This window comes from Alternaria hordeiaustralica, assembly GCF_023758085.1.
Source record: "Alternaria hordeiaustralica strain BMP 2776 chromosome Unknown scaffold_32, whole genome shotgun sequence".
Lineage (NCBI taxonomy): Eukaryota > Fungi > Ascomycota > Dothideomycetes > Pleosporales > Pleosporaceae > Alternaria > Alternaria hordeiaustralica.
In genome coordinates, this window is record NW_026056804.1 from 47,484 (window position 1) to 71,201 (window position 23,718).

At 44.4% G+C, this 23,718-nt stretch overlaps 8 protein-coding genes across 8 annotated transcripts; 3 read left to right on the forward strand and 5 right to left on the reverse strand.

The window, feature by feature from the left end:
• Window positions 1-7,026: 7,026 nt before the first annotated feature.
• On the forward strand, window positions 7,027-8,349 carry J4E84_009757 (uncharacterized protein; the record flags this gene model as incomplete). Its single annotated transcript, XM_049392317.1, has 1 exon — window positions 7,027-8,349. The coding sequence occupies one exon, from the start codon at window positions 7,027-7,029 to the stop codon at window positions 8,347-8,349; it is 1,323 nt and encodes a 440-aa protein (XP_049239900.1).
• Window positions 8,350-8,716: 367 nt separating this feature from the next.
• On the reverse strand, window positions 8,717-11,185 carry J4E84_009758 (uncharacterized protein; the record flags this gene model as incomplete). The annotated part of the gene is made up of 1 exon (XM_049392318.1): window positions 8,717-11,185. The coding sequence occupies one exon, from the start codon at window positions 11,183-11,185 to the stop codon at window positions 8,717-8,719; it is 2,469 nt and encodes an 822-aa protein (XP_049239901.1).
• Window positions 11,186-11,663: 478 nt separating this feature from the next.
• On the reverse strand, window positions 11,664-13,401 carry J4E84_009759 (uncharacterized protein; the record flags this gene model as incomplete). Its single annotated transcript, XM_049392319.1, has 3 exons — window positions 11,664-12,666; window positions 12,718-13,211; window positions 13,270-13,401. 3 exons carry the CDS (start codon window positions 13,399-13,401, stop codon window positions 11,664-11,666), a joined length of 1,629 nt encoding a protein of 542 aa, XP_049239902.1.
• A 399-nt stretch (window positions 13,402-13,800) lies between these two features.
• J4E84_009760 (uncharacterized protein) lies at window positions 13,801-16,073 on the reverse strand (the record flags this gene model as incomplete). Its single annotated transcript, XM_049392320.1, has 2 exons — window positions 13,801-15,075; window positions 15,123-16,073. The coding sequence occupies 2 exons, from the start codon at window positions 16,071-16,073 to the stop codon at window positions 13,801-13,803; spliced, it is 2,226 nt and encodes a 741-aa protein (XP_049239903.1).
• A 1,381-nt stretch (window positions 16,074-17,454) lies between these two features.
• On the reverse strand, window positions 17,455-17,748 carry J4E84_009761 (uncharacterized protein; the record flags this gene model as incomplete). The annotated part of the gene is made up of 1 exon (XM_049392321.1): window positions 17,455-17,748. One exon carries the CDS (start codon window positions 17,746-17,748, stop codon window positions 17,455-17,457), a length of 294 nt encoding a protein of 97 aa, XP_049239904.1.
• A 549-nt stretch (window positions 17,749-18,297) lies between these two features.
• J4E84_009762 (uncharacterized protein) lies at window positions 18,298-19,441 on the forward strand (the record flags this gene model as incomplete). The annotated part of the gene is made up of 2 exons (XM_049392322.1): window positions 18,298-18,789; window positions 18,839-19,441. The coding sequence occupies 2 exons, from the start codon at window positions 18,298-18,300 to the stop codon at window positions 19,439-19,441; spliced, it is 1,095 nt and encodes a 364-aa protein (XP_049239905.1).
• Window positions 19,442-19,706: 265 nt separating this feature from the next.
• J4E84_009763 (uncharacterized protein) lies at window positions 19,707-22,197 on the forward strand (the record flags this gene model as incomplete). The annotated part of the gene is made up of 5 exons (XM_049392323.1): window positions 19,707-19,711; window positions 20,007-20,492; window positions 20,543-20,984; window positions 21,570-21,923; window positions 21,973-22,197. The coding sequence occupies 5 exons, from the start codon at window positions 19,707-19,709 to the stop codon at window positions 22,195-22,197; spliced, it is 1,512 nt and encodes a 503-aa protein (XP_049239906.1).
• A 399-nt stretch (window positions 22,198-22,596) lies between these two features.
• J4E84_009764 (uncharacterized protein) lies at window positions 22,597-23,640 on the reverse strand (the record flags this gene model as incomplete). Its single annotated transcript, XM_049392324.1, has 1 exon — window positions 22,597-23,640. The coding sequence occupies one exon, from the start codon at window positions 23,638-23,640 to the stop codon at window positions 22,597-22,599; it is 1,044 nt and encodes a 347-aa protein (XP_049239907.1).
• Between the last annotated feature and the right edge of the window lie 78 nt (window positions 23,641-23,718).

Consider the following 23,718-nt stretch of genomic DNA (forward strand, 5'->3'; position numbering starts at 1 on the left):
ACGCTCTTACGCGTTAATAATATAGTTTATAATAAAGTCTTAACTATAAGTAAGTATAGAATTAGTAGGTAAGAATACACTAAAGCTAATACTCTTATTACTAGGTTTATTATATAATTAATTCTATAGTATAGTTAGAAGCTCTACTCTAGAAGTAATATCTATAAGTTTATAGAGGTGCTGTAAGGCTTCTTTATACTTATTCTAGACTATACTTTAGTACTTAGTAAGTAATATCTAAACGTTACGTACGCTTATAGTATTACTATTCTAGTAAATAAATACGTTTAGATTCTTTCTATAGTAATACTAGCTAAGGTTCTACGCTATATAGATAACCTAATTTATTAGTATTAACTCTTTAGTAGATAAGTAGTTAGAAATCTATATCTATAGTAACTTTACTATAGCGTAGTTATTAGATTTTTTTATACTTAAGCCTCTAAGATTAATTTTATAGATAAGTATCTCTACCTCTTATAAAGATATTAGATAGTAGAGTTTATTACTACTTACTTAGTATATATTAGATAATATATTCTAGAAGTGTTAGAGTATAGCTATATAGGTAAACTTTTTAATTACTAAGAGGTTAGTTGTAAATAGATACGCCTCTTAGAATCTATTACTTTTAGGTAATATAGTAATAAAAGCTAAAGAAATAAGTATAGATAGCTCTATATTAGTAGTACGTAACGTTTATATAATAAGAGATATCTAGAATATATAGTAATATCTCTCTAGCTTCTCTAATATAGTATAAGTGTATCTAAAGTTAAATTTATACTCTTTTAATTTATTAAAGTTATAGAAATAGTTATAAATAGCTCTTTATATAGCGTACTAGTCTTCTCTTAGACGTAACGTTAACAGCGTAGAGTAATATTACTTAAATATATAATAGAAGAAGAGAAATATCTTTTATATTATAGTAGTATAGTAAAGATTAAAGTTCTAGTAAGACGTAAGTAGGTGTAGTAGAATATCTTAAGAATATTCTTTTACTACGTAGATATAAGTATACTAGCTACTCTAAGCTATAATATTCTACTAGATTTAGGCTATAGTCTTTACTATATTATAGAGTAAGTGTATTTTATAGTTTAATTTTTCTACTAGAGGCGTAGTGTATAATACTATACGCTTCTATAATATACTCTCTAGTATAGTAAGAAATAATATATACGTAATCTATAGATTTATAGATATATTAGATTAGATTAGAATCTATATAAGAGATTTATTACGCTTACTTATAGCCTATTACTTAGCTGCCTATAGCTACTTATAAAAAGAAGATATAGTTTATAGTAGTATAGTAACCTACGTATAGTATAATATAGTATTAGTAATTTTAGGTAGAGATTTAGGTTAAAGTAAGCTACTACTCTAGTTAATAGAAGTATTAGAAAAGAGAGTTATAATATCTACTTCTATATTACTATAGTTAGATACGTTAGGTTTATATACTTTAAAGTATTTTATAAGACTAGAGTTTTAGTAGGTAGCTAGAACGTCTATAAAGAAGCGTTAGCTAGTAACCTTTCTAATATAAGAGAAATACTAGTTAGCGCTACTAATATATTATAGTAAATTAGATCTAAATAAGGTATATTAGTTTTGTAGATATAACTGTATATTACTACTAGCGTTAGCGCTTTCTATAATAGTACTATATTAATTATATTAATAGAATTTTATATAGATAGTAAGACTATATATAATAGAAATAGCTATTAATAGAATATTAAAATTACTATACTTAGTTTTTAAATTAAGGTCTTCTTATATAGCTATAACAGCGCTAAGAATAAGATAGTGTTTAGGCGTAGTAATATTAGTTTAATATTAGTCTTTAAAATAGAATAGAATAGTTTAAGAAAGAATAATAATACTATAGATAGAGTAAATTAGAGCTCTATACTTATAGTTATAGATAAGTTATTTTAGAATTAATATATTAGGTAGTATATTAGTAAAAGTAAAAGAGATAATTTAAATATAAATTTTAGATTAAAATAAGAACTACGCTATAGTTTGCGTAGGCGTAGTAGAAACTAGGCTAAGTAGTGTATCTAAAATAGAGCTATAGCTGTACGCTAACTAAATAAGGTATAGATATAGAGTTAGTAGATCTATCTTTCTAGTTTAACTACGTAGAAATACTCTTCTACGTTTACTTAATACTACGCATAATAATATAACTACTACTAGTAGATATAGTAGCTTATTCTATATTCTATATTATTTCTAACGCTATTATAGATAACGCGCTAGATCTATAGGTAATTAGATAAGCTATCTAGAATAGTCTTTCTAGTATAAAACTAGCTACGTTTATTTATCTTCTAGATAACTTAGTTCTATATATAGTGTTTGTATTACAAAATCTAATAGACGCTCTACGTTAGATATATTAAAATATTTCTAAACCTAAACTTCTTAAAGTTCTTAATTATAATTATAACTATCTACCTAAAAGCGTATAGAATAAAGATATCTATAATAAATAATATAGTTAAGATGTAAATAATAAATATACGTCTAATACGTAGCTAGAATTAAAGCGTAAGTAGAAAAAAATAACTAAATAAGTTAATAAAGATATAGTTAATTACTTTAATCTTTAACTTATATAAATAATTACAAGTACCTAGAATTAGAAAACTATTTAAAATCTAGAGGTAATATTAGTTAAAAAGTAATATTATTATTAATAGGCTTAATAAATACTAAATATAAGCTTAAATATAATTACTTATATAATTAAAATAGTAAGAGCTATAGAGATAATAGAAGTGTTTAAGAATTAGGCTACTATCTTTATTTTATAAAAGTAATAGAAAGTAAAGAGTTTATAGCTCTTTAATAAGCTAAAACTAGTTAAAGATAAGAGTTTTAGTTTTACTTCTTATGTACTAGATACGCAGCTTACTTAGTAGTTAGCATAGACTTTTAATATAGTACCTCTAGAAATATAAGTAGAACTAGGCACTAATAAGTTAAGAAAGAAGTACTTTAAGGTCTAATAAACTTACGCTAATATAATAGTAAGTTAAATATAGTAATATTAGAAGATAGATACTTTTTATAAGAAATATAAGTAGATATATAAAAAAATAAAGAGGTAGAGTATAGAAATAGATTAAAGAGAGTAAAGGTATAGTAGTATTATAAAGAAGATATTATTTACTCTTATATATAAAGAGAAATTAGAGAGAATAGCTATAAAAGAGAAGAATAGAAAGCTTTAGATTAAGTTTAGAAAGTACCTAAATTAGAGTAAGTGCTAGAATATTCTTAAGAAGTAATTTAGAATAATTAGTATCTTTATATTATTACTATATAGTATAAATCTAAATAACTAGGTTAAGAGAAAGATTACGTAAGCGCGCGTTATATAGTAGATAGAAATAGTGTTTAAATGTAATAAACTAGTAGTTAAGTTAGTAATAAGAATTAAGTAGTTAGTAGTTAAGTGTGTATACAACTAGAATCTACTAATAGAATATACTTTTCTTAAGAAGCTATATTATTTCTAAAATACTAATCTATTAGCGCTACTTAATAGTATATTAAGAATTATAGATAGTAGTATAAGAGAGAGTAGCGTAGTAAGTAAGTTAGCTTAAAAAGCTATATTTAGAAATTATAAAGTTATAGTTCTTAAAATTACTAGAGAGTAAATAAAATAGCTATAGGTTAGTTATAATAAGAGTACTTCTAGAATTGTAAAGTTTTTAGATATATATAATTCTAAGACTATACTTACTTACTACTTAATATTTAATAGATTATAACTTAGGTTAACGTTTATAAGTAATGTATTAAGAAGAAGTACTTCTAGAATTATAAGATTTTTAGAATATATATAATTCTAAAACTATACTTATATATAGCTTAATATTTAATAGAACTTAACTTAGGTTAACGTTTATAAGCAACGTAGTAAGAAAGAGTACTTTTAGAATTATAAGGTTTCTAAAATACTTATAATTTAGAGAATAGTCTTATCTACGTAGTTGTGTTATAGGTAAAATAATTTAAATTGCGAATTTAGATTAAAATAAGTAATATTAGTTATTTAATATTACTTCTAGGCCTGCTAATATTAAACTTGCTGCAGCTAATATTACCTCTACGCCTACTAATATTATACTATATACTAGTAATATTACACTATAAGATTACTATATACGTACTATATTTTATATAATAATAGTCTATTATTATTAATTCTAATAAAGTTAGAATAATAGCTTTAGCGTAAAGAATATAGTTTTATACTACTAGTTAATCTTTATAAGTATATAGAATATATTATTTTTAGTATAGAATAAAAAAAGCTATAAGTATAGAGTACTATTTCTAGTAGCTAGATATTTATAAAATAAAGATATTTACGCTAATATTAGTATAGATAGTTTATCTTATAATATAGATAATATATAGTTTAATAAATAGACTAAAAAGAAAATTAATTAGACTTAAGATAAAATCTATATACTTTATAGTAGAATATAAAAAGCTATAGCTCTAGAAGCTATAATAAAGTAATAGAGTATTTTAGTATTATATATAATATTACTTTATACGTAATAGAGTTAACTCTAATAGAAGATTTTATATCTAGATAAGAAGTAAATAGTTTTTAGTATTTATATATACTCTAACTATAAGCTAGTAGATATCTTACTCTATAGTTAGAATTATAAAGAATATATAAGTATATTATTACTTATATAGAAGTATATTTACTTTATATAAAGTTAAAAGAGTTAGTAGTTATAAAATACTTATAAGAAGATTAAAGTTTATAACTTTAATTTAGATATTATTTAAAAAATCTTATAAACTTTAACTTAAGTAAGTACTAAAAACTAAAGTAGTATAAACTACTTATAGTAAACTTTTACTTAAAGTTTATATATCTAATACTAATAGAAATTTTTAGATATAAAATATTAGAGTTTTATTCTAATAATATAAATATAATCTAGTAGTAAAGTTTCTATTTATAAGATAGTAGAAAATAAGTCTAGAAGTTATAATACTTATATTATTAAGTATACTTCTAGAGTTAGCTTATACTATTAATATACTTCTAGAGTTAGCTTATACTATTAATATACTTCTAGAGTTAGCTTATAGTATTAAGTATACTTCTAGAGTTAGCTTATACTATTAGTGTAGTTTTATATATAGCTAGTAGTATTAAGTATTCTTTTAGAGTTAGCTTATACTATTAAGTACGCTTCTAGAGCTAACTTATACTACTAGTAGACTTTTAGAATTAGCTTATACTATAAAGTATACTTTCTAAGTCTACTTATAGTAGAGAATATACTTCTAAAGCTAGCTTATAGTATTAAATAAGCTTTTAAAAATAGCTTAAGCTATAAAGCTAGTACTAGAATCTAGTAGTATATAAACTAGATTTTCTAGAATTTTATAGCAAAAGTTATAAATCTAATAAAGTTAGTTTTTCTTAATAATTCTTACGTAATCTATTAGTTACGTAATAGTCTAGTTATTTAGAATAACTATAGATATTATAAGCTACTTAAGATCTAGTCTTAAGATACTAAAGTATTATATTTTAAAGTATTTATTATATAATTCTTTAGTATTAAAAATAAGCTTTATAAAAACTATATTAAATTTATCTAAGTATATTTTACTACTTTACTTAAATATTATTAACTTTTTTTATAATTTTATTTCTAATATATTATTTAAAAACTACTAGTCTAGAAACTTCTAAAATATATTTATATTACTAGATTTCTTAAAATAACTTATCTAAAATAGTATAATACTTACTACTTTATCTATTAATCTAAAGAAAATATACTTTAGTTAACTTTCTAGCTTCTTTTTATTATATTATAGCTTATTTACTATTTAGAGCTTAAATCTTTAGTAGTTACTTTAGTTTCTAGTAAAGAAGTAAAGGTTTAGAATTTTAATAAATTATAATAAATTAGCTTAGATATTTTAAAGTCTAAAAAGTTTAGCTTTAGCTTATTTAGTTTTTATAGTATATATATTAGTTAAAGTAGAAAAAAAAAAGTAGATATATTTAGAAAAAAAAGTATATACTATATATTATCTTTAAGTTATATAATTCTATAGTAGAAAAAGTTTAGTATTTCTTAAGTAATTACTAGTTTTATAGTTAGTTTAGAAGAAGTAGTATTATTCTTTATAAATTAGTTAGTATTAGATATATCTAAGAAAAGAAAAACTAATATTTATTTAGTCTATAACTTTAGTATATTCTTAACTAGCTAAAGTTTAGTTTATCTTTTATTAGTATTTATCTCTATATCTAATATAGACTAGAGTTACTAAGTATTATACTTTTAGCTATAGCTTTACTCTACTAGAGTAATAGTATACTAAGCTATATTTTCTACTAAAGTATATAAAGTTATATCTATAATAAGAAAGTTTTTATAAACTTTCTTAAAGTATTAATTAAATTTAATTATAAGAAACTAACTTTAAGAGTAGATACTAGAAAATAATAGATTAATTTAATAGTTTTAGAAAAAAAAAACTTTTTAGATAGCTATATACTTTAGAAGAGTTTTCTAAGCTTAACTAAAACTAGACTAGATTTCTAAGGTTTCTAACTAAGAACCTTTCTAGGCGTAGTCTATTATACTATAGTTAGCTTAAGCTATTATATAAACTTCTAAAGTTAACTTAAGCTATAGAACTAGTACTAAATATATAAATATATAGACTAGATTCTATAGAATATAGTAGTAAAAGTTATAAATTTAATAAACTTAGGTTAGTTAATATAACTTCTGTAATCCGCGACGCTTAAACTACTATACCGCGTGGCGAGCGAGGGGCTGTCGTGAAGCGCGTACTGGCACTTCACCTCGGCTTTACACCTCTTACCCCCACCTGCGGCAACATCGCAAGTCGGCTACTTCGCGCGTCAACAACCAACGTCATGCGACAGCCGTGAACGCAACAACAGCACCGATGTAACCACCACTTACGCCCACGATGCTATCCCCAGCGGCAGCGCGCACTCTGCGCATCTTGCGCCCGACACGCAACGCCTTCCGCCTCCGCATCTACCCCCAGCGATGCCACTTCAGCACCACACCGCGCCGCCGCATCATGGAAACAACCGGCTTCACTTCCACACAACTCGAAATCCGCGACGCCATCTTCGCACTCTGCTCCCGCTTCCCCAACAGCTACTGGCGCGACCGCGACGAAACCAGCAGCGACCCGTCCGACTTCCACGCCGCGTTGGCCAAAGACGGGTGGCTCGGCATCGCTTTACCAGAAGCATACGGCGGGTCTGGACTGGGCATCTCCGAGGCGACGATGATGATGCAGACGATTGCAGAGTCTGGCGCTGGTATCGCAGGCGCGCAGGCGATTCACGCGAATGTGTATGCGACGCAGCCGTTGGCTAAGTATGGGAGTGAGGAGCAGTTACAGGAAACGATACCGAGGATAATATCGGGGGAGTGGCGGACGTGTTTTGGGGTTACGGAACCGGATTCGGGGTTGGATACACTGCGGTTGAGTACGTTTGCGAAGAGAGATGAGGATGGGAAAGGGTATAGCATCACGGGGCAGAAGATATGGATAACATGCGCACAAGTCGCGTCACGCATGATTTTGCTTGCACGAACGACCCCACGGGAAGAAGCCGAGAAACCTAGTAAAGCGCTGAGTCTATTTTGCATACCGCTTGATCGCTCAGCACCCGGACTGGACATGCGACGAATCAAGAAGATGGGTGGACGCGCCGTCGACGCAAACGAAGTCTTCTTCGACGCCTACAAGATCCCCGCTTCATGCCTCGTCGGCCACGAAGGCGAAGGCTTCAAAATCATCCTCGGGGGCATGAACGCAGAGCGGTGTCTCCTCGCGGGCGAAGCCCTCGGATTAGGCTACGCGGCCCTCACAAAAGCCGCCGCCTACGCGCGCTCACGCACCGTCTTCCAACGACCCATCGGCATGAACCAAGGCATATCGCACCCCCTCGCGGACGCGTACATGCAGCTTGAAGCAGCGAAACATGTTACGTACCACGCGGCGCGGCTGTACGATGCGAGTAAGACGGATGCGGGGATTAGGCAGGATGCGATTGGTGTTGCGGCGAATAGCGCAAAGTATCTTGCGGCTGAAGCGGCGTTTACGGCGTGTGAGAGGGCGGTGCTGGCGCATGGGGGGATGGGGTATGCGGCTGAGTATGATGTGGAGCGGTTTTTGAGGGAGTGCTTTGTACCGAGGATTGCGCCAGTGAGTAGGGAGATGGTGTTGAATTATATTGGGGAGAAGGTGCTGGGGCTGCCGAGGAGTTATTAGACGTGGGAAGATAGCGGTGGGAAGAAGGCTGAAGAGTGACGTGGAGGAGAGAGGAGTTATCCACTACCTACTCGCAAGGTTTTGGGTTCGCGGCAAAGCTATCGAGCATGGGAAGAGCTTGACGGAAAGCAGGTTCAAGAGCTTAGTAAGTTTGTTCTCAATACATGTACAAAAGCAAGGCTACATAAGAAGAGCCTCTACATATCTGTTCATATATCCATATCCAACATGAATGGCGATTAAGATCGTCTCTAGTCATATACAACAAGAATCAAACGCTATTCACATCAAACTCCGTACGCCAGTCGAGTTCAATACCAACGCCACGCTATCCCAACCCAAGCATGCAACTCACACTCCTCACTCCTCACTCCACCTTCTCACCCTCACCCTCCTCAACCCTCTCCTTCTCCTGCACCAAATCAACCTGCTTAACAGGATGCAACAACACAGCAGGCAAACACATCCTGCCCTCACCCGCAACCTCATATTCCTCACCCCCATCGTTATCAACCTTATATCCCATCCAGCGTTTCCACAGATTCGGCGCAAAGCCAGCGTGATAGTACCAAGTCGTACCCAAAAAGTTATGTTGACGCTCATCCGAAAAGACAGACATGCGTGCGCCGCCACTCGCGCCGTTGCGGCCGTTGTTGAAAATAGCGGCGAGGTACTGTGTTGGCCATTTGCGGTCTATGAACACGGGATGAGGGGCGTAGACGGCTTTGAGGCCGTGGTGCAGAGCGGCAGATGCGGGCCACATTTCGGAGAACATGGTGTGGCGGTGGCGCGACTGTTCGCGGTGCATAGTTTCGAGGAGGCGGCGGGAGAGGCGACCGGAGGTGTTGATCGCGGTGCGGCGCGGGGGAAGACCATTCTTCTTATCGTAGCCTGTGACGTCGTCGGCGAGGATCCAGTTTGTGTGGTCGGGGTCAAAGAGGGGGTTGAAGACGATGAGGTCGGCGGGTTCGCCAACGCCCCATTCGTACTTGTCTTCTGTGATTGTTGTGTTGGGTTTTACGGACTCGTCAATCTCGATGTCGGGGTAGTCTTGGGGGAGTTCTGGACCCCAGACTGGCTTCTCGGGCTTTTGCATTTCCGCAAGAGGGACGTGGGGATTGGGGGGCAGATGCGAGGACCATTTGTTTGCTTGGTTGTTTGTGCCGTGCTGGGTCTGCCAGTGCACCATCTGCTTGAACTCTTCCCAGGTGCCGTGGACTGATGGGACGTAGAAACGGGCGTCGCGCTCCCACAGTCCTTTGCGCGGCTGGGCAGTCGTCCACTTGGAGACCTGTTCGAAGAGATGGTAGTGGTGGCCAGTATACCGAACGTCCATCTCCCAATGCCAGAAGAAGTCGAACTCGGGGTGCTGGTGTGCAAAGTACGTGACTGGCATGAAGGTGGAGCGATAGACGCCGTGTACAGGCAGGCCGCGGTAGTTGGACTCCTCTAGGCCGCCGTAGATCAAGCCCATCTGACGTTCCGACCAGAGCGTGCCCATACCAGCGAACTCAGCAGGTAGCGCGTTCTTGAGGACTTCCTGGTGGATCGCCTCGTCGGCCCAGATCTGCTTGTTGTCATCGTGAACTTGGATCAGGAAGTGGACTTCGTATTCGCCGCCGGACGCGAGGCTCAACTCGGAGACGAGTGCGCGCAGGTACATGATGTCTTCGTCGTCGTAGTTGTAGTCGTCCCATGTTCGGACGAGGACTGCGGTCCTGGGGAGAAGCGTATTGTGTGCCGCCTTTGGTTGTAGCACGGTAGTGTTTGTGGGAGCATCTTCAGCATCGCGTTTCTGCATGGTAAACGAGTCCGCCCGGGACTTTGGTTGTCTCTGGAAGCGGCCCTTGTTCTTCTCCAAGCAGCGGTCGATTGCCTCCGCCCAGCTGACGTCGCGGAAGTCTACCTCGGCGTCCACCTTCCACACGTCTTCGATGCCTTCGCGGTCGCCCTCCATGCCGGCGCCCGTTCCACCGCGCCTCTTACTGTAGCCGAGGCCATACGGACCGAGCCGTCCGAAGCGCTCAAAACAGACATCGTCCCTTAGACCCAGTGTCTCGTAGCTCCCAATGACGTTATCCGGCATACCCTGGGGAACGCCCTTGTATGCCCGCAGCCCTGGCACCTTGATGGTGTCGTTCGCGTCGAGATAGCACGTCTCGACCGGCCCGTATGTGTCCACGTAGTTGACGCCGCTATAGTCTGGGTACGGGTCGAATGGTATCGATTCGGCAATGTGTGCGCCCTGCGACTGTCGCTTTTCGACGTCGCTCTTGGGCTCCTCCGCGGGCAGCTCAGGGTCGATGTCCTGCTTGGTGGGGTATTCCGGCACGTTCTTCTCCCGGCTCACCAGCGACCGCACGCCGCCGTGGTACCGCTTCAGGAACGGGAAGCTCTCCCAGACGTTGGGCGGCGGCGGCGGCTTGTTCAGGCCGAGCTCTGCATTCCGTATCGAGGCCCAGCTGCTGCTGAAGAGGAAGTACATGAAGAAGAGCAGCGTACTCGCCACGGCTAGCCCAAAGTATCGTGTGCATGCCCGCGGATTCCTATAGCTGTATGCGCTGACGGTGGCTTTCGAAGGGGCTCTCCGGTGGGATTTGGAGGACCGTCGCAGCGGTCTCGATTCGATGTTGTTCGGGTTCGGGTCGTATGCGCCCGAGGATTCCCGGGATGAGGATGGGCTCGTTGTGCCCGAGGACATGTAGGCCTCGTAGTCGTCGCTTTGGTAGCCTTTCTCGTTGACTTCGCCGTCCTCGACATCGCGCTCGTGGGTCGCCGCCTGGTTGTACGACTTGGCTTTCCGCTTGCCCACGGATAGCGGACGGAAGCCTAGCATCTCGATCGGGGACTGGTGTGACGGTGACTATCGCATGTGCGGTGAGGTGACGGCGTTGCGTGAGGTCGGTGCGAGGGAGGCAGCTGGCCAATGAGGTCGTTACGTAAGGAATCAAGAGGGGGATTGGATATATACGTGTCGGAAAAGCGTATCAGTCGTATCAATGCGTAGCGGTGCAGTTGGCGGTGCTGGTGCTGGTGGTGCTAGTATACAAAGTTGCAGCCCGCCCAGGGTGCACGCTCGGAAATCGGAAAGATTGCCGCGCGCACTAAACATGGCGTTGGCGGAACAACCGCTGCTCACCACGGCTACACAGCGCTACACCTCGAACGCCGTCCAGCATCGCCTATCGCATAGGGTTGAATGAGCTCTCATGTGCTTAGTTCATTCAAAATGATTAAGATGCGCATGATGCGACGTCTTCTACAACGACTTCGAGCCACCTCTCCGCGCTCAAATGCTAATACATTACATTACACTACGACCCCCGCATACTCACCTTACAAGGAAACCCATCCACCGGATGCGCAGCCCCCTGCGGCACCTGATACGCCCTCTCGCCAAACACCTCTTTAATCCCCTTTGACGGATTGCGTCGATCCCACTCCTCATACATATCCTTCACATCAAACTCCCTCACCGTCATCGCTAAGGTAATCTTGATATCCAGCATCGCCAGCGTCTGACCCACGCAATTCCTCGGCCCAAATTCAAACGGCCGCCACCCTCCTTTGGGCGGATACAAAGGGTGGCCGGGCTCGACGAGCCAGCGCTCGGGCAGGAAGGCGTGAGGTTCGGGCCAGTAGTGCGGGTTCCGCTGGATCGCGCCGTGGACGACCCAGATGTTGATGTCTTGGGTGGGGTATTTATTTCCGTTTTTGTCGCGGAGGAAAACGCCTGGGAGACCGCCTCGCATGCCTGAAGCGGGTGGGAAGAGGCGGAGCGTCTCCTTGACTACGGCGTTCATATAAGGGAGCTTGTTGATCTGCTCTGGATGCTTCTTGAGCGCACCGGCGGCTGTGTCATTGCCTGCGCCAAAGACTTCGTCGAGCTCTGCACGGGCTTCAGCTAAAGCTTCTGGGTGCTTGGACAGCATGTAGAGACTGTATACGATGGTAGCGGCAGTGGAATCATGTCCCGCGAACAAGAACAGCCGGATCTGAACTGTCGCCCACCGCTTGAACTCAGGGTCGAGCTTTGCGGCTCCTTTGCGCTCGCCCATGTACGCGGCTATCGTGATGTCCATGACAGACTTGGCGCGGGTGGACGGCTTGTTGCTACGCCAATCTTCGTATCGCTTGTCCAGCTCCGTGCTGATGTAGCGATCCATCGTTTTGCCGTTTCGCCATTCGATCCAGGGGCGGTAAGGGTTCCAGCGCTTGAACGGATTCATCTCTTGGTCCCGGCAGTTCCATTCTATGGAGCTGCGCATTGCTGCTGCGAGGGCGTTGTGGCTGGTCATGGAGTGGAGACGTGCGTTGCTGGTTGTGTTAGTACTTGAGACACACGTGATGAGCTGGTGGTATGCTTACATGGTGATGACGCCGATGAGATCCATCATATAATCACAGGTCAATCGATCCAGAGAAAACGTATCCCCTTTCTTCGCATGCTCTCGCAGCAACCCCACGTAGACCTCAGCTTCCTCAATAATATGCGGCGTGCTCTCCATCATAACCCTATCACTAAACCCCGGGTTAAACAGCGCCCTCGACCTCTTCCACTCCGCGCCATTCATATCGAATAGATTCGCACCTCCCGCGAACGGCGCAAAGAACGGGATCAGAATGGGCGGCTTGGGCAGATCGTATTCCTGACACGCTTGCATTGCCATCTCGGGCGACGTGACTATCATGAGCGGACTGGTAAACGGCCACAGATCGACGTAGAAGCAGTTGTCCGAGTCTGGGAAGTCGTTTGCGAGCAGAGTAAAGGCATCGGATTGCTGCGAGCCTTCGGGGAATTGCTTGAGGAGGTCTGGTAATACTCTCATATTTCCGGTCGCGAAGTCCCATGCTGGAACGGGCTTTGAGGGGTGGAATGTTAGCTCATGGGTTGTGGCGTGTTCGGAGAGGGCTGCGTACCATGCCCTGCTTTTTGAGCCTGTAGAAGATCATGCGCATCTTCACCAACTTGAACATGAAGACTGCAATGGCGGCAGTCGCTGCAGATATCGCGATCTGCCATGCTGCGCGCTTCAAGTCTATTGACTCCATTGTACGCTGCCTCTGGGTTGATGTTGTGTCCCTCCGGCACACTTCGGGGCGTAAAAGTCGAGAGCTTGTCGCTACGTTCCTAGCGATCACCACGGGTCGTATATCATGTCGAAGTCAAACACGAATGGAGAGAATATGGGTATATTGATGTCACGTTTCGCAACGGCCTGGCAATCGCTTTTGTAGCCCGTCGCAATCGTAGCCATATCGGTGGTCGCGCGGTGCTACTTGGCTAGCGCTCACCGCGATGGAGCGAAAACCAACGGGGCGTAGCGGCCCAGGCTGCCACCGGCTGTTCTTGCGCTACTGGCTATCAATCACAACGCTCCGCATCCTTCGCTGCATCCCTCGCGGGGTGCCTTGCAGACGAGGCCACCAGCCCTACGAAAAACTTCCTCGCTAATGCCTGTCTATGCTTGATTTCACTTCCGCCCATTTCTTCACCACCGCTTCCTTCTCAACATCGCTCGCACCACGAAACGCGACAGCAGATCGGCGCAGCTGTATAAAGAAAATCTCCGCCTGCAGCGCAGTGAGATGCCGCGCCAAGAGGCCCCTCTCGACGCCTTTCAAGAAATATCCTGGCAGGCCAAATACCGCTGACAGTAGTGTTAGATAAGCGGATAAGCGGAATATTCGGAACCCGAACTTACCGGCTCCTAAATGGAGATATAGCCCAGCTAGACCTCGCCCAATTCCTTTGCCAAAGCCCATGGCGCCTTCTTGTTTCGCGCCGAGATAGGGGTGTCGAACTATGCCTACGAGTGCGTCGCTGAGGCCGAGCACGAATTCTTTGCCGGCGAGTTTGCAGCCGCTGCCGAAGCCGGTGATTTCGTCTCTTTGTCGCGCGGGGTCGTTGTGGATTGCGTATGAGGGTAGGTTCCGGAAGCCGTTGGCGATGTTGTAGAAGAAGGCGACTGGGGTTTTGGCTCCTGTAGCCGCGAGATCACCAACGTAATGCGCGGTAGCGCTTGTGATTTGGTAGCCACGGCCTCCTCTTGCTCTCCTCGCAGCGATCTTCTCGCGAAGAGCTGATATACCCGGGCGGTTCTGCGGCTTCTCGAAGTTGTGCGTGTAGTCGTCATCGCATGACTTCGCTGCCATTCTGTACGCCAAGTGATGGAAGTGTTTGGACGTGATGCCCTTTTCCAAGTCTGGCTCATCAACAGTCGGCACTCTTTTCAAGGCTTCTACGTCGGCCTCAGTCTCGCGTGGTCTTTTCTTCAGCCGCTGCGAGAACTCAGCTGTATCGGTACCCAAAGAGGACATGAGCCCTCCGAAAGCAGCGACAACACCTGTCAAAGGTCCTTCAGCGCCTTCATGGGTATAGTAATGCCGATGTTGCAGCAAACGCAGATGCTTCAAATCCAACAGTCTTTCTTGGACAAGCACGGAGGCTGCAAAGCCACTGAGATGTGCGCCAGTCTCTTTGTCACGCCAGATAGCTAGGCGATCCGGACAGATATGACATCGTATTCCATCAATGCCAAGTTTCTGCTGAAAGTCGCGTACAGTATCTCCGGCACCATCTTCCTCTGCAATACTTTCTGCCATCTTCTGAACTGCGACTTTGACAGAATCTTGCAGCGCAAAGGTAATGCTTGTCGCAAGGCTCTCGGCAGTCATCTGCTTGAACGGGATGGGCATTGGACCAGCTCCAGCCTTTGCGATCATCTATCGTATTGTTAGGTCGGCTCAGTCGTGTCTCAACGCTGACTTACCTGTCCCCAGAAGGGTTGGTCACCGAAGAAGGGCACAACAACCGTAGGCCTACCCAAGGCAATACCAGCAGCCGTTGTACCCGCACCTCCGTGATGAACCACACACGAAACCCGTTGGAAGAGCCAATCGTGCGGACAATTGCCAATGAGATACACATCATCCGGCACATCACCCGCACCCACGCCGCCCCAGCCCTTGGAGACTATAGCTCTGACTTTTGCTAGCTTCACGGCGGCAAAGATGAGTTTGGTGAGAGCCACTGGATCATCTACCACTATGCTGCCAAAGCCGATGTACACCGGAGGAGGGCCTTTCGCAAAAAACTCAGCCAGGTCGTCCGGCGGCGTGTAATTCGATCCAGCATCCAGGAATGAGAAACCGGTAATGCTGATATGTGAGTCCCAGTCAGCTGGCCGCGGGATCAAAGCCTGTGACCATAGGTAACTATATGGGACGCGAAGTCTCGAAAGCAAGAGATGACCCCAGAGCGGGCTAATAGCGTCTAGGTGCAAGGTCTGCGTCCTGAACTTGTTGATGACATCGCCTAAACCCTGCCAAGTGAGCAGCTCCATGATGCCGAAGCTGAAGTAGTTTGCGACGGACCTCTCAACTTCGCCATACTCCATGGCTGCCAGCGGGTGGTGGAAAGCTTTTGTTGGCGACCACGGCATAGTGAAGACCATGTGCAGCGGGATGCCAAGCTTCTCCGCGCAGTGAATGTGGCCCATGGACGGCGGGTTCGCAATGATGCAATCTGCGATGAACAAATCCTCAGGCGCGTCTACGTCTAACGCTGAGACTCTCTGGCCCATGCCATCACCCGCCTCGATGCAACTCCTCCAGGTCCCCTCCATCATCTCGGCCATCTCTTTTCGTCGCTTGCCAATGTCCCCGGCTTTGATGGACTGCATATTTGGAATCAGCCCTGGATTCTTCACCATGTACGCCATGAGTGCTTCGGGGTCGCCTCCGATGGAAAAGAACTCCACCCCGTTGCTTTCCACAAAGTCCTTGAAGGCGGGATGCGTGCAGATGCGAACTCGGTGGTGATGTGGCGCAGCCTGGAGCAGCTTCGCAATCGGAATGAAAGGCTGCACATCGCCGCGAGACCCGCATATATGTATCGCGATCCCCGGAGGACAGGGATTAACTATGTTTCTAATAGCTTACGTTATTACTATTATTATGTAATCTTATGTTAGACTTATTTAAAATAACAATACAATAATATAGCTGCTAATATAACGTTAGGCTGCTAAGACTTAAAAAAACTTCTACCTTTTTCTAACGCAATAGTATAGCAACCTAATACTAACCTCTACTTATAACTACTGCTGCCTACTATTTCTATATATCTTTTCTATCTATTGCTACGTCTATATAGTGTTAACTATATCTAGAAGCTACTGCGTCTACGCCTTATACTCTACGCTAGCATTCTTAAGAAAGACTTGCTAGTACTACTATAGTAGCTAGCCTAAATAGAGACGCACTCTTATCTAGCGTAGCTTATAGAACTACTTATTAATAAAAAGTAGCTTAGTAGTAGTAGCTACCTCTCTTATTAGTTGTATAGCTACTATAGAAATAATAATAAAGCGTATTACCTATGTACTAAAGTTTAAGTTCTTAGTAGTGTATAAGCTATAATAGTTAGAGTAAAGAAGATTAGTATTCTTTAGTAGCTTATACGCTATATTAAAGTACTAGCTAAGTAGCGTAAGAAGATTAATAGAGACGTTTTTAAACTAAGTATACTCTGCTAACGCTATAGATATGCCTTTGTTACCTATATTAATGTAGGCTCTTAATTCTTGCGTAGTAGTAATACTACTAAGAAGCCTTAGTATAAGCTATGTGCTCTTAAGAAAAGATAACATAGTTATAGTAATATTTAATTATTGTAATTAGTTGTTTAGTTAGTTATTTAGTTATTTAGTCGCAATTATTTAGATTTTAGAGATAATAGTATAAGTGTATAAAAAGACTTCTTTATGCAGCTTTTAAGTGCCTTACTTACACCTAATAAGCTGCTACTATAGGTTAGTTACTAAATACAAAACCTAGCTAATTATTATATCTCTAGTTTAAATTTCTATAGTACTACTATATAATACTTACTTAATAATCTAAAGTCTACCTAGCGTCTTTACAGCCTTATATTACTACCTTAGTTAGTCTTTGCTATAAGCTTATATTTTAATAAAGTTTATAAATTGTGTACTATATTGCTAATCTATTAAGTAAAAAGGGCAGAGTATAGCTCTTTATTATGTATTATACTGCGTTACTACTACTGCGTTGTAGGATCTGCTCCGGCATCGACTCTATTCATCCATCAGGAATATGTATCGCGATGTTCAGTCGCGGTGCGCCGATACTGCTGGTCTTGTCGCTGATGAACTCATCCACCAGAGTTGTGCTGCCTCTTCGCGGTTTTGCGCATCCCGGTGGTCGGCATGCCGCGGAATCTTTCTGGAGCTTGTCGAACCAGTATTTCAGATGCGTCGTGTTCCTGTGGAATTGTATAGCGACCTGGCCGAACGTGTTGACTCTTCCGGTACTTTGCGCTTTCCCGTCATGGTACTCGCCGCGCTTCTGTTTGGAGTTGAAGTTGAGAGGCATTGCGATACCGGCTGCACGCGGAAGCTACATCGGGCTCCCGATGGATTATAGGAAGATTAGACGAATGACGGGCATCAACATGCTTCAACTTTTGGTCTTGGTACGAGTAATCAGTCTTTCCGGGTTGCCTCTAGCGCACGCTTACACCTCTTACTCGATCGGCTCGCAATCTGCAGGCCGCGGATCTTCTGCGGCGAAGCGGGCCAATCCACGGCGTGTTGCCTATGCCGCGCCGCCGATCATCCGCGCCCAACGAACTTTCGCACGAACAGATTGTGCTCGGCCGTGTCTATCTCGATAGTCTGGACCGGAATCTCAGGACTTTGCGTTGCGGCGCCATGATCGTCCGTGTTGTTACGCCTATCACAGTTGGACCGAGGGCCGCATACATAGGCGTCACCGTCTCTACTCCCGAGTAGCTCAACGGCGTGACACCGAGCGCAGGTTCAGTGACATGTGAAGTAGAAGCACCCACGCCATCATTACCCTCGACTTGGACGTCCGAATTTGCTTTCGCATACGACGACGGCTGCGCATACACATCCAGCCATGGCCGACGATCAAGAGAAGGGCATCATTGGGCGGGCGCGCGGCATGTCGCTGTCGTTGCTGCACACGACACCGCAGCTGGGCATGTGGCAGGCCACGGCGACGGCAATGGCTCAAGCGCCCAACTTGACAGAGTTACGAGAGCCAGAGTCTGGAGGGTCAAACATCACGTTCGATGCGCATGGCCATGCCACTCGAGTAGCGGTTCCAGACGAAGACGGAGAGCTCACCTTGGTTAAATCCCAGACTAGGATCCTTGACCAGCCAGCTGCAGACGCGATTGTACCGGGTGAGGTAGACGAGAAGACTGGGAAGAAGTCGCGCAGGCCTCATGGACATGGACTTCACCGTCGACGGACGTTGAAGGAGAAGCACGCGTCTCCCGACAAGGAGCCATGGGGCCCTACCATCAAGCACGGTCTGAAAGCCTTTTGGGTCTTCTTCCTCACCCCCTCCGGCTTTCTAATCACCATCTACGGTCTCAACATCGTCGTACGTACACACTCATCCCATTGACCCCTCCTCTTACTAACACCCCAAGGCCTGGGGCGCAATGCTCTTCTTCCTTCTCCTCAACGCCGCGCCCGCCATGTGCCACCCCAGCTGCAACGACGACTACAGCTCCCGCAAAATCTGGCTCGAAATCGACAGCCAGATCCTCAACGCCCTCTTCTGCGTCACGGGCTTCGGCCTCGCACCCTGGCGCTTCCGCGACTTCTACTGGATGTTGCGTGCCGTCCACTTCCACGACTCAAACGCCATGCGCCGGCTCTGGAACCAGAATAAAGCTTGGTTCCGACCGCCGAGCTGGTTCACGGAGAATGAGGGCTGGAGGGGCGAGGATGAGTTGATGCCGCAGACTTTTACGGGGGAGAGGGCGCCGCCGACGGGGATGTGGAAATTGGCGTTTACGGTTGATATGATGGTTTTGAATACGCTGTTGCAGGCTGTGCTTTGTTTCTTCATGTGGCATTATGATCGGTTGGATCGCCCGACTTGGGCGACGGGCACGTTTATTGCGCTGGGGTGTGGGGTTGCGATGTTTGCGGGAATTATGTCGTGGTGGGAGGGGAGGAAGGTTAAGAAGATTGAGGGGCCTGAGATTAAGGTTGAGTCGAAAGCTGCGGATGTGGAGAGTGGGTAGGGCGAGAGATTCGCTTGTCTGCGCCATGTAATTATCGCGTTTGTCGACTCCAGTCCATATTGGCCGCAAGTTTCTGGTGTTGGCGGTACTTCTCCTTTGAAACCACCTAATTGGGTTGGCGTCATGTGGATTTTGGAAGTCGTGAGTCCCTCGTCCGCTTCACGCCACCGCAGTACTGCAATTCGGCCGCATCTCCACTCCGCCTCCACATCAAGCTCATCCGTCACCGATGACAATACCAGCCTTGAGTCTCAGCCTCGCTTCGATGATGTAGGTGGTGCAGCATGGCTGAGTACTCTCTGTCACGAAGCTGCTTACCGGTGCGGGGCACCTACATGCGCGTTGCATGCGACCTGTCACGCCCAATGGAATCAGCGCACATATCTCAGCCTTGGGGGCGAAGCAGCAGGACGGCGACAAGAGGCTCTCAAGCCCAGGCTGAAATGTTGTTACATGTTGCGCACAATTCCCACAGCCTGGCGCAATTTTCACATCGGTTACCACCCACACTGAGCAGCACCTGATATCTATACCTCTGACGCTGGTTCTGGTACCGGACACAGAGCTGTATCGCTATGGCAGAGGTCATCGGTCTGGTAGCATCTCTCATCACCCTGGCCGGCGCGAGTGCGCAGCTAGCCAGGACGCTGCTTGACGTCGCTAATGTCATCAAATCCGCAGAGTACGAAGCTAGGCTCATTGCTGCAGACATCAATGTATTCTCAAGCTCTCTCACACAGTTGAGTATGGTTGTGGACACCCCAAACATCAAGACGGAAAAGCTTCGCGAAATTACCGTCGTCTTGATCGCTGCATGCAAAACACTCATAGAGGATCTAAAGATGCTCATCGGAGAGCCGGTTCAGCACGACCCTGCAAGACGCGCTTTCACCATATCGATGGTACGATTCCGTTTCAGATGGATGAAAGTCGGGCCTAAGGTCATGTTTGTCAAGAGCCTGATCGACTCTTTCAAAACCACTATCATCGTCCTTGTCTCCACGATGAACTTAGCCGTTGTGCTGGAGCGGAATGCCCCCGAGTCTATAAGGTACACTACCAAAGATCGCAAACATAGCATTATGGCTAACGTACTTATAGCGAGTGTCTAAAGACGCAAGTTGAGAGCAACATCAAATTTGCGGAAGACGCTACGGAGTGTCTGCACTATCACACCACTGTTCAGCAAGACGAGGTTCCATCTTTCACGCCTACTGTGGATTCCAGCGCTGCGACACAACTTGAGGACGCGGCACAAGGTGCTGGGAGAGAGTTAATTGTGTCTAGGTTGCGGCCTTCCGACGAGCGAAGACTAGCAGTACACGACGCAACACTCCTCACTGACCCAGACTTTGAGCCTGATGATTTCGCCCTCCAGATCTTCCGCGACTGTACACAAGCAATCGAACTGCAGCAGATGTCTAGCGCGTTAGCCAAGGATGTGCTGGGTTATACTAGCCGAAAAGCGGCATGGAACTGGAATGCCTCCGGAAGCTCTTCTGTACACGAGCGCGCAGACTCAGTTAGTGACGCCGTCGACCCCGTAAGCCATTCCGAGCTCTACAGTTCTCCAGAGCCTGGCCTAGCAACAGAAGAGTACCGCAATTCGCCCCCCTCGACCCGATCGCCGCCCATGATAGAGAGATCTCTTCCACCAGGCCGAGATAGCTCTCCTCCACCGGATCGAGACAGACCTCTTCCACCACATCGAGACAGACCTCTTCCACCACATCGAGAAAGATCTCTTCCACCACGTCGAGAGAGATCTCTTCTACATCGTCGAGGAATAATGCACTATACTGCAAGCGAATGTGAGTCGTCCTCGTCTGATACCGGCGCAAATGCAAAAACATCTTCCGAGTGGGAAACCCCAAGTCCGCTACGCGACGATGTACCACGACAACGCAGGGCTGCACCTGAAGAGTCAACCCCCCCTAAGCGTGAATCTCGATCAACGGCGAGGAAGGCCAACCGCTCGACAATAAATGCGGGAGCTCGCCGGCAGAAACCCTCTAGGTATAAGGATGAAGAGACGGCGCGTTATGATAATCAACAGGAACGCAATCCGCGCAGTCGTAGCTATGAAGTTGACAGACTGGCGAATCTTGAAAAATTGATTTTAGGTCAGAAAGATGAGCAGCTCAAGAGGGAAGCTGCTGCGGATGCGGTACGCTATGCAGAGCGACAAGCAGCCGACATGAAAGATGCAAAGATAGCTGAGGAGAAGAAAGCAGCGAGTGAGAAAGCAAAGCTCATGTTAGAGGCTGCGCAAAGGGCCAGAGAGGCGGCTGAAGAGAAGGCAGCAGAGGAGCAGAAGTCTATAGAAGCCGCTCATGCGAGAGCCCTACAGGACGCGAAAGAAGCGGCGCAAGAATTAGAGAAAGCAAAGATACGTGCACCAAAGACGAGTGCGCCCATTATCTTCCATGATCCCGTCGGTCGTAAGTTCGAAGGCCCCTGGCGTTTGTGTAGCACGTGGAAGGTAAGCAATATCCCAAGCTTCGTAGAGGTACTTGGACTAATTGATGCAGGGGATGGAAGAATTCCTCCAGGAGATCTGTGCTGGATCAACAGAGGTCCTCAGGCTAAAGATCAGCGGACAGTACGACCTTGTCAGAGGCGACGACGTCATCATCCTGCAGGGGTTGTGGGACAGCATGGTTGTTCCTGGATCATCAATAACGATGCGCGCCAGGACTTCAGCCGAGAAGAAAGTTCCGTGGTTTCGTAGGTCAGTAGGAAAGGGAAGTGGCTAATATAAGGTCGAAATGTCATACTACATATAGCTATCACAGTGGGCGCCCTGGCAACAACACTCTTACATACAGACTACTACTACTAATATTGCGTTTATCCCAGCTCGTGAACCTAACCACGTGCGTTACGACTATCGCGTCCTTTGCTGCGTCTTCGCCGTCACCATCGACTTCAAGCGAAGGATGCGTCTGCCTACAGCGCATTGCCCCCCTAGCAATCTCCGTCGATTGCGCCCACACAAAGCGGGAAACAATACCCACTGCATAGGCGTTAACAATGATCGGTATCTCATACCTGCGATATATCCCCTTCGTGAAAGCATCTGCTTCTGTGGCTTGTTGATGTTGCGCAAACACCAAATGCCCTGTTCCGCTCCACCTTTCCGATGTACCTGCAAGTTACGTTTCCTGCTCCCCAATCGCAACCTCCCAGCCCACCCTCTCCAAATCCCCCAACACCAGCTCCTCAAACGCTCTACTAGCCATAGAGTGAGGCGTACTAGCCGGAACCAAATCCTTAAGCTGAAAAGCTTTCGTGTCCGCCATATTCCGTAACCAACTCACCTGCAGCGCCTTCTTCCCTTCACCATGCTTCGCCATAGCCAGCAGTTCCAGAATCGAGGCCGATATACCATGGTTGATAACGTCAAGGCATATTTCGTATCCCACATCGAGCAATACGCGGCGTGCCTGGAGGATATTCGGGAAGGCGTATGCCGACTCGTAGATCTTGCGCCGTGGAACAATATGCGCGCATGTGTGATAGTAGTAACGCTCAGGCCGCGGAGCCCGCGCGAACTGTGTATAGCGATAGAATTGCTCCGTAGACTCCGAGAAGATCTGCTGGCTAGTCCATATCCATGCGTACTCTTGCGCGTGTCTAGGTCCCTTGCAGGTGTCTGCGTCCTCTAGTATTGCAAGATCCCATGGCGGTAGCTGTATCAGGCTAGCTATGTATGTGCCAGTAGACGAATACTCAGCCGTAATGATAGGGCCGGAGGGGATAGTATCGCGCTCCGCGAAGTTCCAGGTTAGCTCTTGGTAGAAGGGGATTATCGTGCCGCTCCAGGCGTGGTGGTAAATTAAGTCGCGGATCTCTCTCGGCAGGCGGAAGAAGCGGCCAAGGAGCTCTGTGTGGTGCTTTTTGGCTTTTTCCTTCGATCTTGCTGCTTTGCGCCTTTCGTATGGAAGCAAGGCCTCGATGAGGGCTGGTCGTTCTTCCTCGATCTTTTTGCTCAGATCGGCCGCGCGGTAATGAGCCTTGTATGCATTCTCCCTTGCGCGTGCGAGCAGTCGGTCGAGATGGGCTATGCGGTTTCTTATGGCTCTTCTTTCGAACTTTTCGAAGCGTCGTGCGGCTTTACGCTGCTCTCGTGTGGGGGTCTGGTCGACGGCTAGCATCGCTTGCTCATCGGTCTGTTGTTCTAGCTCATGTTCATTCATCGTAGCGAGTGTTGTGAGGATAGATAATATGCGCGATGGACGAATATATTGAGTGCAAAGCTTTTCAAGGAGATGGAC